This window comes from Rhododendron vialii, chromosome 2a, assembly GCF_030253575.1.
Source record: "Rhododendron vialii isolate Sample 1 chromosome 2a, ASM3025357v1".
Taxonomy (NCBI): domain Eukaryota; kingdom Viridiplantae; phylum Streptophyta; class Magnoliopsida; order Ericales; family Ericaceae; genus Rhododendron; species Rhododendron vialii.
Window position 1 is genome coordinate 31,964,460 of NC_080558.1, and position 18,239 is coordinate 31,982,698.

The 18,239-nt window shown below is 38.8% G+C and overlaps 1 protein-coding gene and 1 long non-coding RNA gene across 5 annotated transcripts; one reads left to right on the top strand and one right to left on the bottom strand.

Annotated features, from left to right (window-relative positions):
* The first annotated feature begins 2,066 nt into the window (after positions 1-2,066).
* On the top strand, positions 2,067-3,971 carry LOC131315963 (uncharacterized). The gene is made up of 2 exons (XR_009196945.1): positions 2,067-2,187; positions 3,336-3,971. It is a non-coding gene; the product is annotated as an uncharacterized LOC131315963 (long non-coding RNA).
* LOC131315962 (la-related protein 6A) lies at positions 3,707-17,948 on the bottom strand. 4 transcript variants are annotated; one of them, XM_058345219.1, is made up of 12 exons: positions 17,618-17,948; positions 11,223-11,304; positions 8,585-8,679; positions 8,167-8,238; positions 8,010-8,089; positions 7,803-7,887; positions 7,218-7,265; positions 7,051-7,116; positions 6,833-6,970; positions 4,565-4,658; positions 4,308-4,455; positions 3,707-3,930 (listed from the first exon to the last, which is right to left on the bottom strand). In XM_058345219.1, exons 1-11 carry the CDS (start codon positions 17,837-17,839, stop codon positions 4,328-4,330), a joined length of 1,110 nt encoding a protein of 369 aa, XP_058201202.1. In that variant the 5' UTR covers positions 17,840-17,948; the 3' UTR covers positions 3,707-3,930; positions 4,308-4,327. The 4 variants fall into 4 exon arrangements, with proteins under 4 accessions (XP_058201202.1, XP_058201201.1, XP_058201203.1 ...); XM_058345218.1 differs by lacking the exon at positions 3,707-3,930 and adding an exon at positions 4,143-4,213; XM_058345220.1 differs by lacking the exon at positions 3,707-3,930 and having other exon boundaries at positions 4,143-4,455; positions 7,054-7,116.
* Positions 17,949-18,239: the final 291 nt, after the last annotated feature.

Below are 18,239 nucleotides of genomic sequence, written 5' to 3' on the forward strand. Positions count from 1 at the left end.
GATCCATATTGATAGAAAAATTATTTGTGTAAACACATTATTCTTGAGTTTGAAATTGCCTTTTTAAAAAATAAATACTTATATTGAGTACTGGAACAGAGCCTTAATCTCACCCGTTGAAACCAATGACTGAGATGAAGAGTCAAAACTTGTCTTTAAATTTCTGTCCCCGAATCGGCTCCTGCCGGTTTTCCTCACACAAAAAGTGACAAATTGTTTTAGACTCTCACGCAAATGAACGGAACCGTTCAATTTGTTTAAACTCTCACATAAATAATTGGAGCCGTTTAATTTGTTTAAAACATATTTTTAAAAATTATTATAAAAAATCTGCTTTGTTTGGATTACATTTTGAAAAACATTTTCAACTCAAAAAATACTTATTACTCATGTTTCCAATTATTATTCACACAATCTCCAATCATTATTTTCATCCCTCTCTTTCTCTCTCTCCAATCATTATTCTCATTTCTCTCTCCACTCATAACTCTACAAAATTTCTCATAAAATCATCCAAACACAGCACCAACTCATTCAGATATCTCTTCTCTCTCTCTCTCACTCACACACACACACACACACCCACCCCCACACCCACCACAACCACCACCCCAACTCAATCTTCTTCAGCCCACTCCCAAACTACTTTGACCTGACCTACGCCCAATCTCAAAATTAAGACCCTACCCATCAATATTTCCCTCTTTAAATTCCTCCACACCCTCCCTCTGTGCCATTTCTTTGTTCATTCTCCAACATCCTCTCTTCCCCCAACATCAAATTATTTCTGAAGTGTGAAATTCTCAATCCAAAGCCCATTCACGTAACCACAACCGCAAGCCCAAACCGATTCCCCAGCGACTTCAACTTGTTAAAATCAAAATCGATGTAGAGAGAGGAGGCGGCAAGGCTATCTCAGAAGAGGGGGAGTTGGGCAGAGATGAGGAAGCAGTCGGGAATTGAAAAACCAAGTGTGTATTTTTGGTTTGTGAGAAGAAAGCGGTAGAGATGAGAGTCATAGGGTGCATGAAAGTGGGGGGGGGGGGGTGGGTGTGTGTTTGTGTGTTAACGGTAAAGGTCTATTTGAATAACGAAAGAAAAATTTAGGTGTAAAGTTGAAGTATTAAAGTTTGGGGGCCTATTTTAGACAAAAAAAAATTCCCATTGTACAAGTAAGATACGAAAATACACGGTCTCAGATTGTTTTTTTGCCAAAAAAAAGTCTCAGTTTGGTCTTCACATACTCCATTCCGTTTTACCAGAGCGTACAACACTCAGTCACTCAATGTCTATACAAGGAAACCACTTAGATAACTTCTTGTTTATAAATTTCTATTTCCTTTGCTCTTGACATTTTGATTAGAACCTTCACCATCTCTTGCAATTATTGGTGATTACTGTTGTGTACCGTTGTAGGAAGTATAATTGGTGTATATTGTTTGTACTTGTACTATTGGTGTGAAAGTCTAGGTAGCAGTAGGTAATGTATAATTGGTCTTTATTATTCAAGTAAAGACTATGTGTTAAATTGTCGTACTAATAGCCTGATGTAAATAGTAAAGTTGTATTATTGGTACTTTGTGTGATGATGTAAACGTCCCTTCCTTATGCCTACAAAAGAAGGGTTCTCCACCGTTGTAAACCAAGTTAGAAAGCCAGTCAGTGTTTGCAATAATATTTCAATCTCTTGTGTTCTTATAATTCCTTGTTGTGTTCTTTCCACGATTTTAACCTACTTAATATTTATACCCACTTCGTATCTGTAAATTAAGCCCACGCACGCAAAAATCTCTTTGCTTACAACTCTTTAAAGTTATGCCCTGTCGAATATTATAGAATTATAAAACCAAAAGAATCGATGCATAATTTTTTTTCTTGTTTATCAATTTAAAACATCTCAATTAATTTTAAAATTAGCGCAAAAAATTAATCACAGGAGCGTATTATTATTTTTTATGACAATATAGTAGTAGTAGATTTTAATTGAAGGACAAAACATAAGAGACAGGAGAGAGTATGTCCCCATTACCATAAGAGCAACATATTGTTAAGCAACGATAAAATAACACAGCACCACTTGACACAATGACATTGATACACCACAATTCACAAAATGTCACCTCCCTTTCGGTAATTGGTCTGGAGCAAGACCAAAAGGTTCCAACAGGTTACTTTTTTGAGACTCCAGTTTTTTCGATCAGCATTTCATTTCATCATTAAAAGCCTAAGAATAGACAATTACAGCGAATCCATCCAAATACAATAAAAAGGGGACTACAACCAAACCATCCAAAAAATACACATGAGATACATGGACAGAGACCACTAAAGCCTAGATTCTAAGCCGAGTCAAAGACTCACAACTCACCACCTCTAAGGATCGGGTCAAGAGGAGCTAGCAATCTATACATTCAGTCGCCTCGAGATGGCGCAACCCCCAAATCACAGATGAACAATAACAAACCGATGGAAAAAAGACAATAAATCAAGCAGATCGGAAGCACAAACACCTTGGACTAACACCAATATGCCGCCGGCCTACTCCGGCCAAGGGATGACGCTGTACGCTGACGAATGAGGCACGGATGGGACCTCGGACCAGAGTGAAGGAGACCGAAATAGAAATCCACTTGGGCTCGGATTCCGGTCACACGCGTCCACGACGGCCGATGCCTGCGAACCCATGTCTGCCTAATCAAGTTCCAGGGCTCTTCAAACAAGACGACACACTCAAGGGCCAAGCCCTAAGCCTTATACTACCACCGCCAAATCCAGATCAACAGCCGCAGTACCCACCATATAAGCAGGAGGAGGACGCCGATGAACTCCAACGACGGCCAAACCAGTAACACAACACCACCACCACCAAAAACCAAAAAACCAACAGCCGCTAACTAATTATTAACCCACCACCGACACCCACCGGATTTGGAAAACCAAACCAGTACAAATATCGAGCTAGGTAGACCAATCGGTCGAACCGAAAAAAGCAAGGAAAAAAACCCCAAAACCCCATTATTACCTCACTGCCGGCCATTATTCACTGGATCTGAGAGGACAAGGCAGAGTCCGGTCAAAAATAAGCCCACCGAACGCCGGCCAGAAGCTCGAGCACCGGAAGCTTAAATGCCTGGATCTCTACAGCCCACTGCCGAAACAAATCGAAAATAGATACACCAAGAAATGGAGAGAAGGAGAGGCAATGGAGAGAGGGGAGGCAGCGGTGGCCCCCCTCCCCCAAAGCTGAAACGATTAGGGCAAGTTCTTTTTAGAGAGAGAAACAGAATGGTTAGGGCGAGTTCTTTGTATGATAAATAAAGATTTTCAGACTCCAGTTAAACGACCAAGGAAAAACAGCATATGATGAACTTCCAACACCCCATACTGTAAAAACTGAATCAAACAGTTATGCTTAACCTCAGATACACCTTATACACACTCTCCCAAAATAGCTGAAAGAGTTCATAAATAGATTTCTCCACCGCCTGAGCGCGTTTGTGAATTCAGAACAGCACAAGACAGACAATGATCTAAAACAAGGAATTAATCGGCGATTAGTCGCTGACTGGGCTTATCCGATTAGATCCGACTAACAATTAATCACCAATTACTAATTAATATGCACCGATTAATCGCTCGAAGGTAGCCGACCACCCGGCTAGCACCTAGCGACTTTTAGAAACTTTTAGAACATTGCAAGAGTATATGCAGCAAAAAGGATACCGCATTGAGATTAATCAAATACACCTAGAGTAATCATCATATATACAAACCAACAAAGTACTTGTTTGTTAATATGTATTGAGTTAAGTTGTGGACTAGTCCGTTTAATATGTGAAATGAGAAGGATTCAGTTAGAGTAATCGCTTGAAATGTTCTTTAGCTGCCTACAGATGGAGAGCAATCAGCGAGTATTCCAGAGCTAGGCCACTGCAAAAGTGCAGATCACCCCAAGAACTCTAAACATCAAATTTTCTTAGCACTAAAAGGCAGGTGAAGCCATCTCAGCTATAAATACGCCCCTATGTGGTAAATGTTGAGGTTTATTTTGTTTTACAGCTTGCTGTGTTGCTCTTTTCTGTTGGTTTTTTTGCTCTCGTAATCTGGGTAATGTTGCATGCTTGGTTTGGCTTTTCATAAAATGAAGAGAAAACGAAGTGTACTAATTTGCTATCTCACTTGAATTGTCACTGTCATATCATTCCAGCGGGTCCTGTTTCAAGTCAGAAAAGTTGGAAGGATTTGCTAGTTTGAGAAGTATGTTTTCCATAAGTCGATAATTGAACTCCTCAACACGCGAGAATTACCATCTATCTCCAGTTGTACACTAATCTTGGTTTGAAGCTGGAGTCCGACCACGTCCAAAAGAAAACCCTCTCGTTCCATCGGGCATTCTGGGGCCAGGAGGGGGCTTTGAGGCTTCACTCCCATGACTAGATAAAACTGTTCCATGGCCTAAAATTATTGTGTTTTTAAGAGAGAAATTACAAACGAGTTGTTAGAAGGGCTAAGATGATCCAGGAAAGGAAAAGCAGAGAAATATCAATTGTGATATGCTTAATACCCTGCCCATTAATGCCACGATATCTCTGACCCCTTCCCCATCTTCGATTTTGAGCCTTGTAATCGTTTTTCTCCTTAAGTAAATGGTCCCCATCCTGCAATGAAGCAGAAACCACAAAGATGAAAATATATTCAGGCTTCTAATATAAATCTGCATGCTAATCATATTTACAGCAACAACATGATACACCATGTACCTATTTTGTGTATCAATCTATTGAACGTGAAACTCATTCTGTTTGTATTCATCTTTGAGAACTACTCATACTTGCTAAGAACAGGTAAGCACACCGGATGAATGTGCTATTGAAATTTCAGTAACCAAATTATAATTTGTTGACCATCAGCATTCTTTGAGAACTACTCATACTTGCTAAGAACAAGTAAGCAGACCGGATGAATGTGCTATTGAAATTTCAACAACCAAATTATAATTTGTTGACCATCAGCATTGAAGTAGCTGAGGGGTTGAAGGATAAAGAATAACTGCATCTCAGTTGTTCAAGCCTCAAAAACTTGCACTGATCAGGGTATTCAGGAAGTGTGAATGTATTCTAGCTTAGTTTTATGCTTATTATTGTACTTTATCTAATTTCTTAAGGATAGTTTAGACTTGGGCTGAAAAATAGCAAAAATAGCATACACCCATACTTGAGAAAATAAACACTAAGCCAAAGAAGTTTAGAAAGCAAACCATTCAAAAAACTTATAGAGCAAAATACATAGCTAAATTACAAATCAAACAAAAAAAGGTTTGTAGCCAGAAAATACAAGGAGTGGGGGCACAATGAAATCACAAAAAACTCAAAAAAACTATTTCTGCAACAAAATAATATGACAATAGAACATTCTTCATTGAAAGCACTAACAAAAAGTAACAAGTTCAGCAACCCACATTAGAACTAATTACCTTTCCATTAAAAATATTAAAATACTAACAAAACTACCATGGTCATGAATTAAGTTACTAAAACAAGGCTTTAAAATAGACTACGACGAGTTTTGATGGTTTGAAAGCGCTTTTGCACGTAGTTTCATTATGAATGGTTTCAAACGTGTTCTCCGTGGGTTTAGAGGAGTAAAAGGACAAAGGCGTTATAGTATAGGTAAAGTTAAACTTGAAACATACATAAATAAATAAATAAACAAGACACCGAAATTTGCAGTGGGGGCCTGGGCCGACACTGGGCCCATGCTAAATCTGCTGCTGCAGAGGGAGATGGTTGACTGAAGTCAGAGAGATGATCGAGAGAGAGAGAGAGAGAGAGAGAGAGAGAGAGAGAGAGAGATGAAAACTGACCGATAGAGATAAGAGACGGTCGACTGTGAGGTGATTGTTGAACTTGTTTCATTTGCTAGAGTGATTGAGAGAAATAGAGAGAGGATTGATCGACTGAAGGTGAACTTAACCTAGATTATTACTGATCCTACGGCTGTGATTGAAAATTGAAAGAGGCACCTGGTCGCCTTGACGCGCCTCTCGCCTAGGCTTGCCTATGACAACTATGTCCTAGGGTTTTCTATATAATTTAAAGTTTAGTCATGTATTAGGTTCTCTCTTTCAAGAGCAATAGACTTCTTTGTATCCTCTTTCTTTTCCTTTTTGAGGCAATTTTGGCGTAGAAAACAGGGTAACTAGCTTCAAAATTTGGGACCACCTATGTAGAACAGATGCGGACACGGACACAGTTACAGACACACACAGGACACATGATTTCTAAAAAATGGGGACATGGACACGGAAAGGGACACGGCAAAAACAAATAAATAACTAACTAAATAAGTAATATTTATTTTATACCAATGAAAACATTGTTATAGGTATAAGCATGACGCATCAACATATACAAACAAGCAACATATGTACATCATACTACACTTTTAACTTTTAACCCAAAATCTTTGAAGTAATACACATTTACCCCCAAAAATAGATTTTTTTTGCATATACATGTCCCTCCCATGTCCCCGCTGTGTCCCTGTCGTGTTCCCCAAAAAAAGTTCATCAAATTTAATGGACACTCCACGTGGCGTGTCCCATAAGTATTTTGTCATGGCCCCAGCATCTAGAAGTGTCGGTGCTTCATAGACCGCTTAAATGGTATCTCGCCATAATACAGAGAGGAACACCAGAGAATTCCAGAATGACCAACTGCACTTCGTTTCCCAAATCAATATCAAGTTATTAGAGGCCGATGTAAATACAACTGCAAATTTATCTATAAGGAAAATACGGTTCATCGTATCCATGATGATATGCACTACTAACCTCTTCATTGTGTCTCTCATCAAGATGGTCACTTAAATTGTGGTTCTCTTCACCACCAGCTGGATCAGATGCATGAACATTGCTATTCTTCTCAAAATCTACTTCTCTCCACCCTTTCTTTTTCTGCCCATGTTTCGCCTGTAAAAAAAAAAACACGAGAAGCTAAAATCCTTCATCTTATTCCAAAAACGGGAATAGAAGGTGAAGATGTGAAGTACCGCCCGCTTGAGAAGCTTAACCCGCATGCCATATCTCCAATCTTGTTCATTGTTTAACATAGCCACCTGATCCAATTAACCATCAAGAGTATGTGTAAATCCCTTTTATTTATTCCAATATCATAAACAAAGTGGACTAGAAATAACAGATCGAAAATCACACTCACCGCTTTCTCAGCAGCATCCACAGTCTCATACTCCACAAGAGCATGTAACTGCAAACAGCAACCCCCATGAAGTATTAATTACCTAGTAAAATTCAATACATTCTAAAATTATAGGAATCAGATACTACAAGCCGTATTAGTAGCTTGACTAATTGCACATTCTTTCTTTCCTAGTATTTATTTACCTATACTTGGTGCTGCCTTGGGCATATTGTTATCATAGCATTAATTTGGCACTTGTAAGTTGTATAAGAAATCAAGGACCCACTCAGTACTTATTTTGAGGTTAGAAAAACTCAAAAAAGGCACGCTTTCATGCTTTTAGCTTTTTTTTTGTTTTTTTAAAATGTTCATTTTTGCTTCTAAAAGCTCTTGTAGCATTGCCCTTTAAACAGACTTTTACCATGAGATGAATAACCAGTAGACCGGGTACCAACTTTAATAGTTTTTTCAGATATTAAGCAAAAATGACAACTCCACACAAACATGTGGCTAAAGCTTTAGCAAGAAAACCAATGCCAGCAAATACAATTCTTGTGCACCCAAATTGCTACGCATTAGAGATCATCTAATTTGAATTCTTACCTTACCACTCAGCAGCTTCTCCGCTTTTGTGCGTTTTTGCGGCTCTCTAGCAGCATGTGGATCATGGATGCAGATATTCTTTATGCTGAAATTTCAAAATAATTCGAAAGCTGTTTAAATAAATGTATCAAGTGTGTAAGGATAAAAAAAAGAAAAAGAAAAGAAGATAAGGTAACATGAAAAAGAAAATGGGATAACAACACATACTTTCCAGCTTCGCCAAATATTCTTTGAATATTTTCTGTAGACTGATCCTCTGGTAGATTTTCCACCAAAACAGTGCACAGCTACAGTACATTAGTTAGATACAATTTCAAACCAAATAACATCATAGTGGAAACTCAAGCTCCATTTGCATGAATACCTGGGCATCCGTGACATCACTGACTGGAAGGGGAAGAAGTCGTTTTACTTTCTTGCGATTCGAACTTACAACCTGCAATTACCAACAAAAAGGGGGTTGAGGATATGCAACATGACACTAAGGAGAGCAGGAACACTGGATAACCACAGGTTTAAAAGAAACACATGAAGACTGCTAAACTAAACCAAAACACAGAAGCATATGTTATCATTGCTTGCCAGTATCTCACTTACAATAAGATGTAGTCAGAAGCCCAAGATTTTCATATAAAAACACAAGTACAAATATTGATATCATCACACATAAATACACACACACATATATAAATACTGAAATAGGTCTTTTTCTCTGTTGAGAAAAGAAGCCTAAGATTCGAGAAACAAAAGGGAGAAAAATCACAAGATAACAAAGTTCTTACAAGAAAAGAAGATTCCTTGAGTGCCGCCACTATTAATGACCTGTCCTGTGTGAGCTTTTTCATTTTCTTAAAAGAAGCAACGACGGCAATGGGAACTGCAAAAAGCAGCAAGCCAATAATTAAGATCAGAAGATAACCAACTTCAGAAAAAAGTAAGTTAAAAGCAACCTAGGAAGATATTAACACTTGCATGTCTTTAGTGTTTACTTTCTGAAATCAGAGCACTCTGTTACCTACCAAAAAAAGCACCCAACGAAATGGGTTAACCATTTGCATAGAAATGTAACCCCATACTCACACGACACCCGCAAAATATCCCTTATGAAGAGTACAACGGACAACAAAAACAAGTTTAAGTCCGTCAACATGTTTATAGTTCATGAATCACCCCTCGTGATACAACAAAATGACAGGAATGTCCGACCATGTAAGTCCCAAGAAGGGGTTACCCAAAACATCTAATGAAGACTTGTAAAGCTGAGTTACATGAAGAGAGAAGGAATCAGTCAGCAGTTGGTTGCATAATCACTCAGCCAAAGCCCAGAAGTTCAGCACAACTGAAATTAGCTGCACCAGGAAGAATCCAGGCTAAGCAACATGTCAGAAGTACCTGCTATACTTCATCATTTTCAACATCTCTATTCTGTTTACACCCAGACTGGTAAAAACTTGAACCCCATTGTGGATCAAGTTAACATTAAACAGCACATTTGCCACTCAGTAAACCCACAATGAAGCTGAAGAACGTTTTCGTGAGTCTTCATAACTTTCAAGAACACTTGACATGAAAATTGAAGAAAAGTCATATTTTTCTCCCTCTACAGAGAAATATTTATAAAGGAAAAGCATAATTGGTTTAGTTCAAATATTGTAGTGGTGTTCAAGCTCTCTTTTGGTTAAATCCCTTTGTCCTCCCATAAAAATAAGGAGCAACTTGTCTCCCCTGGGTGGTTTTGTTGTATCCAAATACTATACACCTTATACACAATACCCACAGTATAGGATTACTTACCATACTTACTTCGAAGTTTAAATATACTCCACCAAATCCAATATTCGTCTCCCAAGAGCATTCAACAATCGCATTAACTCCTTTTGACTAATTTAACGTGAATGCAATCTGATTCAACAAACTAGTTAAATAGGTGATTAGGTGTGGCCTACAACCATACAGGCTTAATGGGCTTTTTTTGGTGTCAAAAATGGATATGCATATAGGTGTTAGATAGCTTTATATACATTGTTGGGCCCATCTCCTAAAAACTTAAGCTTTTGGGAGAGTTGGTAACTTAACATGGTATCAGAGCTCAGGTTGCAAGATGTCTTGGGTTCAAGTCTCTCCGTCTACATTTGCTCCCCAGTTGCATTATGCTTCTCTCCTTCATATTCTGTTTGTTTTATCGATGAAAATTTGCATCTCCATGTGCAAGATGGGGTTGCACGTGATATACATTATTTGATATACATTGTTGGGCCCATCTCCTAATAGCTTAAGCTTTAGGGAGAGTTGGTAACTTAACAATAGGCTACTCAACATATCTGCTAGTATTGCCCTCAGCACCATGGGGATCCTACTGCACCTATGTCAGGGCCGAAACCACAAGCACAAAAGGGTATTTTTAGCCCAACCAAACGGCTATGGACACTTGAACTCAAGCATTGAGCAAGGAACCCCACGTACTAACCAAATCAATCAGCCACATGGTGGTATACAGGCTTATTGCAAAAGTACTAAACAATGTTAACAAAAAGGATTACAATGCATCATTCAACATGTGCTTATTATACCATATTAAGTATGCTCATTTAGATAACTCGGGAAGACAACAATAAGATTGTCCACAATGACTCCATTGACTTCCATAAGTTGAATATCCACATTTCAAAACCTGATTAAGTATATTAACCAGCGGAGCACGGTACATTTTAATTGCACTGAGTCATGAGGTAGCTTCAGCTAAATTTTGATAATGCTCATTGGTCATGCATCGCCTTGCATGTGAGAGAAACAGAAGACACAACAGATAACCAATAAGAAGAACACATAAGCAATTGCAATCCCCATTGTGGCTAACCCCTTTCGTAAATAGTTTGATCTTTTCACTCAAAATCTACTAATCAAATTAAGAGGGCTCTTTAGGGGAAATACAAATATTTTCATGAGTACAATACTCTTCTTTCCCGTGTTAAAACAAGGAAAAAATGGAAAGAAAGCAAAACTATAAGGGCATGTAAGGTGCAAAACGAAGGCACCATGCAGACAAGAGGAACACCAACAGGAGAGTCCAAGATGACATTGCAGAAATAAAATACAGCCTGCAACTCCCTCTGTATTAATATATATATATATATATATATATATATATATATAGAGAGAGAGAGAGAGAGAGAGAGAGAGAGAGAGAGAGAGAGAGAGAGAGATTGATTTTTGGGGGGTTTGAAAGGTTTGAAAATGCACGGATTCCCGTAGGGGACATTTAAAGTGGACGGAGGGAGTACATAAGAAAGATATGGCCAAAAATAGTACCGATATTCTAGTCAAAGTACAAAACCAATTACCTGACCTTAACACTTTCATAACCAAACGTATACAAAACCTCCAAAACAGTAAACCGAACCAGACAACCAAAAAACTTACCAAACCCTTGGACATTTTGGGTCACATAATTCATCAGAAACTTGTCAGTTGGAAGGTTTTCATCGCTGAAGTAATACTCAACCTGCATGACGACAATTATAGTACTAAAATTAGTATCTTTTAAACTCATTAATCCATTAACTCGTGTATATTCTAAAAGCCATAAGCAGGAGGAAATCTTGTATCCACTCACGGAACATATCATTGACACCCCACGACACATTTGTGAGTACAGGAATCAATATCTATCCAAATTTGCCTAATTCCGACTCTCTGAACAACACTTTACCGGCGAAGGTAATCCCATCTTATATTGGAATGAGACGTACTCCACAACTGATAATCTTTCTAATACCTATACATCAGTCAGAACCAATCCTGGAAAGGAAGAAGAGCAAAATGCTACATATTTTGAGCCAAATAATAAAAAAGATAAACAAAATCAAGTTCAATTAGGGATATTCAACGGAATAAATGTAGGTGGCATAGTTGTCAAGGGCGAAAGGCGCACCCAGGCGCAAAGTCCTGTTGGGCCCTAGGCGAGAGGCACAAGGTGAGATGAGTGCCTTTTTGAAGCGAGGCACAAGGTGAGATGAGTGCCTTTTTGAAGCGAGGCACAAGGTGAGATGAGTGCCTTTTTGAAGCGAGGCACACCAATGTGTAAAAGAATAAGGAAAATAGCATACACTAATATTTCAAATAATAAGCACTAAAATTTTTAGAAAGCATACCATCCAAAAGGAACATTAAAACATCCATCAAATGTCAAAAATTTGAACTTGTTTTTATATATAAAGTTTTTTCTGAAAATAATGCTCACTCTAAAAACTTTGACCAAAAAGAACAAGTCCTTTTCCTATTAACATATAGGTTGACTGTGCGTGTTGTCTATTTGTAGTTTATGTGCACACAAATATGGATATATATAAAACATATACGTATGTAGAGAGAGAGAGAGAGGAGAGGAGAGGCGATAATATATACACACACGCGCATGTGTATGTATGTACATATGTATTGACTGCTGATGAGGAGAGACGACTGAGAGAGATGAGAGAAGAGGAGAGACGACCGATAGCCGAAGTTCGACTGATTGCTGAAATTCTCTAAGGTCAACTGATGCAGACGAGAGGACTGAGGACAGATGATGGGCGGCGATGCAAGAAAATCGGTGAGAGACCCTTTAGCTTTGGTTTGAGATTGACGGCCAAAGGTAATAATTTTAACCTAACAATCAAATTTGAAAGAAGCGCGCCTAGTCAGCGCCTTATTAATGTCGCCTCGCCTGGGGTCATACAAGGTGATGGGGGTGTGCCTCGCCTAGCGCCTAGGCACGTCTTTGACAACTATATGGTAGCTGGCATTCTAACCTAACCCCCTCTCAACGTGCAATTTCACAAAATTTAGCCTAACTTACAAAACCTCAATGTAGAACACCCTTGTTATATACATGACAATACAGCATGGTGAAACATTTAACAACCAATTAAATTTTCCTTATCATCTCTTTTGAGCAATTTTTTTGTTTCTGATTATTATCTACTTAACCAAGTCTCATGAACCAAACACCACTAATCCGTAAACCAGTGACAACACCCCTAGCCCGTAGGACACGCCAAAACTATTTGAGCAGGAACATTTTTAAGTTACCTTAGGAACAATATTACGAATATCAGAGGTACGCCAAATAAACAAGAGACATGAAAGATAAATTTCTTCCAAGCAAATTTCAGTAAAGGAATCAAGAAATGGTGATTAATTGTGTCAAGAAAAATTACATAGATTATGTTCTTATATCTATATGTTTAGGTACTCATAAAGTGCTATGGTAAACAACAAGAAACTATGTCGGCCATATGAGCCCCAAAATACCCGCAAGAAGGCCACGTTTTGAACGGCATCCAAAAAATTAAAAAAAGAAATCAAGTGGAAGAAGAAATGCATAAGAGCTTCAAAAAGTATAAATGTACTTTTTTAGTACTGCTACTCACAAAAACTCAATCTATCCCTCAGCCTCACATTTTTTAAAAATAAAACAAAAACCAAAAGAAATAACTTGGCTGAAGATGGCTGTGTTTTCTGTGGATCTGCACAAGAAAGTCATGCACATCTCTTCTTTCATTGCAATTACAGAACACTGAGTCTGGGAATTCTTTTTGAGAGAAAATGGGTTGCATAGAACTGGTCTGGGATTGCTTGGTGAAGTCAATTGGATGGTACAACACTTAGTAGCAGGATCCTTCTAAAACAGGTGCGCTCCCAAGACGGGAGCTCGAATCGGGGCTCCCAAGATGGGAGCTTGACGGGAGCTCGCTCCCAAGTCCCAACTAAGATGGGAGCTTATTGGGTGGTTAAGGCAACTATTCTCTTACTCTTAAGGGAGTTATGCCATTGTGGAAATTAAAATATGAAAATATTATCACTCAAGAAGTTTTGCAAATTGAAAATATCTAACTTCATATAAGTACCCTTTAAGATCGTGAAAATTCTCATAAGTAATCACTTTTCCTTCAATGGTTAAGTATTTAAAAATACTTTATATACGTACTTATATGAAATCTATATACGTTCCTTAGGCACTCCCAAACTTAGGAGCTTCTAGGTGCCTCCGCTCCCCCGCACCTGCACCCGCTTCCACTTCCGCTCCCGCCCCCGCTCCCGCTTCATGCTACTAAGGTTCAGCATTGTGGAGGTTCTAGTTTCAAACATTCAGTCCTTAAGCTTTCTTTGGCTGTGGTTGTTTATGGTATATGGCATGACAGAAACAGCAGAGTTTTCAAAAAGAAGAACTCCAGTTTAAGGGACCTTATTGCAAAAATTAAGTCTGACTTGAGGGAGTGTTTGACTGCATGGCGAGGTGTTAATCAGTCCGACGAGAATCGCTTCATCTGCCTTACTTGGCAGATGCCTCCCCATGCTTTTGCTTAAATCAGTGTCTTCCTTCTTGTTTTGTTTTAGCTAGTTAGTAACTAGCTGTGTTGTAGACTGCAAGGTTATTCCCTTGGTCTTGGTTGGTTGGTTTTTCCTCAATGAAAATTTAACTTGCCCAAAATAAATAAATAAATTGGCAAGATGCCAACTAAGTACCAAAAATAACCACACACACACACACACACACACAAAAACTAATGCTTGAAAACCCAAGAAAATCCACATAAGGCCGAAATAAATAGCCTCCCATCTCAAAACGCCAATGTTGTCCGTCCAAACCAGTGCTTAGAACTTAAAATTTAACACTCTCTAAAAAGAATATAAGCGACGCGCACATCATCCCAGAATAACTAAGAGTGGCGTGACCTTAGATTTACACGATTTACACATGCCTCTGTCCCAAATAATTCTGGCATGGCCTGGCCTTTAAACCTTTCACCGCCGACACCACCTGAAGTTAAGCCATCATACCATTTCCAACAGCAGCTGGAAATGACCGATCTTCCGTCTTCGGCCTAACCCTAAATTAGTAGTAGAAACCTAAATCCATCTTTGTCATATAACTCTTCACCTTCTAAAAACACGGCCAACAGGTACAAACCCCAATGAAACACCAGTAGTACCCCCAAAATCAAAGCCATATCATATCAGAACCCCCAAAATAATCTACCTCTTCATCTTCCCCAACAAGCATCAATAGCAAAAACGCAAAATCCATCTATCTACTCTCCTTCACCACCTTGTCTTGAAAATCATAAAATATTGGCGCAAACCCAAATGATAGTACCCCAAATGTCAACCCTAATCAAACCCATACCAGAATCCAAAATGAAAATCTCCAAAAAAAAAAAATAAAACCCCAAATCAAGCAAACCTTACAATATACCACCACATAACCTCCTTGGATCACATCAGTATGAGGATTTTAATACGGGTGTAATCGCCTAATCGGTTCGGGTTCAGTCAATTTTTGGGCATGTAATGTAACACCAAACCTGGTCAGCTCAGGGTGATCAAATTATACACAGAAGCCCGACCGAATCAATCTAAAGACTGATACCAGTTCGGGGGTTCAGAACGGTTGGAGATTTTGAGTCATTCGGGTTGGGATACCACATTCTACAGGAAAAAGAAGAAAAAAAGTCATATCATAGAACTTATGCAGAAATCAGCACAAACACCTTCAACAACAAAAGAGAACTTCACAAACAGGGACAAAGCAATAGCAAAAACAAAAAATAAGGGAAAACAATAGATTGAAACACCTTTAGATAGAAAAAACTGGTTTCCTTCTGTTGCTGCTTCTTCTTTTTCTTCTTATTCGTCTGCTCTATTTCATATCAAAACAACTGCAAATCTTCTACTCTTGTTCTTCAATCCATTGAGACGAAAACATCTTCGGAGCTTCAACTTCTTTGGGGTCCGACACAGTAGAGAGAGAGAGAGAGAGAGAGAGAGAGAGAGAGAGAGAGAGAGAATATGTGGTTAGGTGAATAGGTTAAGGTTTTAGATGTAAGTAGGTGAAATATGGGCCATTGGATTTGAGGAAGAATGAATGGTTGGGATCAAAAATATAAAGTGATTTAAAACATTCGGTTTGGTAAGGTGGGGACCGGGAGATTTCCACGTAGCCGTACCAGAACTGAAAATTTTTAAAAAAATAAATATTGTAAACCGAAACCGACCGAACCCTTACTCAGAAACTCCGGTTTTTCAGTCGGTTCGGTTTGCTCGGTTATAATTTCACCCCTAGATTATAAGGTTTTCAAGCTTATTGAAAATTATAACTAAAGACAGAGAGAGAAGAAGAGAGGAAGAAAGAGGAGCCAGTCAGCCGCCAAACCCACAGTGGACGAGGGGAGGGTTGAGAGAGAGATGTAAGAATGCCACTTTGGGTCATAACCATTTCTTCGTGGGAAACACATGGTCCAACGTGAATTCATAATTCTGCAACATTGGGTCATAACACAACTATTGATGTGTAAAACATCCCAGGGTGCACTACGCTGACCCTCACACAATAATTATCCTCCTGTAAACAATTCTAAATCTAAGGAGAATAACCAGGAATTCCACCTCATGAGCTAACATGACAAAGGGTGCAATTACTGAATTTCGTTCAAAGACTTGACTATTACAATGAATGAACAATACAGAGCCCTACCTTCGAGTTCCAAAACATAAACAAAATCCACAAACGTGTCCCTTGAATCTCTAGTCTTATTCAAAACGAGATAGTCATTATAAAAGACACAAAATCACATTGCTGGAAATGTCTATATCGAAGATGATAACGCACAAAATATAAAGAAAATTAGTTGCAGAAACCATAAACAAATACTACGCAGCAACACTAAACAAGGCTTCTTCAACAAGTAGCCCACCAAATAGTAATACAATGAGGTCTAAAGGTATACATTAGTGGCAGCTCCAGCCTCTAGGAATCTTCCGAGGTGCAATCATTCCAAATATTTTTCTTCTTCCCAAGTTGGAAAAAACATAAGCCAATTTCAAATACATCAGCTTATACAAGAACACGAATGTTTATTTTGGGGTAAATTTCACTTTGCCCCCTTAATGTATGCTCCTTTTCTCACTTTGCACCCGGAACCATAAATTTTCCAACTTTGGTCTTGAAACATAGTAAACGTTTTCAATGTCCCACGACTAGGCAACCACCGTCAATAAACTGACGGTTATTAGATTGTTAACCACCAACTCATCTAAAAGCTTAAGCTTTCAGAGATGGGGTAACTTTATTATTTATATTTTCAACACGCCTCCTCATGTGTAGCCAAGCTCTCCTCCATAAGTGGGCTAACCACATGCAAATATTCTCACTTATTCTCTCATTTTCCCCCCTTATCTCTTATGTTTCCTCCATTTTTCAATTTCCCCGTATATTTTCCCACTTCACCCCAAAGAGTATGGACTGCATAACTCTTGGTATTCGATCCGCTCCCTATCGAATAAAGGTTGGCACTGCAACAGGTGATGCTGACTAGGGCAATTGCTCGACCGCCCTCACCTGGTGGTGGAACATTGAAAATGTTACTAAGTTTTAAAGCGAAAGTGGGAAAGAAGCATAAGTTAAGGGGGATTTCAGATCAATCTGTCAATATCAGGAACTAAACCATAGTTTTGTACTTTTTTCAAGCTTCATTACTGTTGTCCTAATTAGATTGAACTGGAATAATACACGAATTCGCAAAATTGACCACAATATCTTAGTTTTATATACTTTTAGATTGGGGTCAGCCGAGAAATCACATCTAAAAAATTACTACCGAGATAAAATACATCATCTGGTTTTTAAAAACTGACGGTGTAATATACCCACAATATCACATTTGGCGCCGTTAATCAGTTGTCTGCAAGTGTACAGAGTAACACATATACAGATACACACACACACACATAGAGAGAGAGAGAGAGAGAGAGAGAGAGAGAGAGAGAATATTGACCTGCTTAATGATCTTGTCACGGAGATCATCAGTGAGAGCAGAAGCGATCTGAGAATGGTGGTGGTCTTCTTCCTCTTCTACGACTAATACTTCTTCCAAGTGCGAGTCGATGATCTCAGGCGACCCCAAGGGTGAGTAGTCAGGATCGTGCGGCGGTATGGCGACCAAGACGGCGGAGGTGGTAGTAGTGGGGGCGGCGGCGTCAACTCCGTCTTGTTCCATTCCGCGGAGAGAGGAGAGAGGAGCAAGAGACTGAAGCGCGTCTGCAAAACCCGCCCGCCTCTTTTTTACCCTACTCCTAATCCGTCATCGTTCAGGTTGTAGTCACTCTATATAGCGTTCAAAAGAAAAGGGGAAAATTCCATTGCCACCCCCTGGAGTTTTTCCCTAACAACTGAGATACCCTTCACGTAAGGTAGTATACACATTGTTGGTTCTCATTTTTTAAAGTTATTTTTGATGTAATGAGTGGAGAGAGATAGAGTGAAAAATATATTTAAAAACATATAGAAAAAAAATAAGATGAGATGAGTTGGGAACCAAACAAGGTGAATGAATGCCAGTGTTCTCTATTTGCATTTAACCAATATCCTAAATCGAAATGTTTGTCAGACCTTCGCTC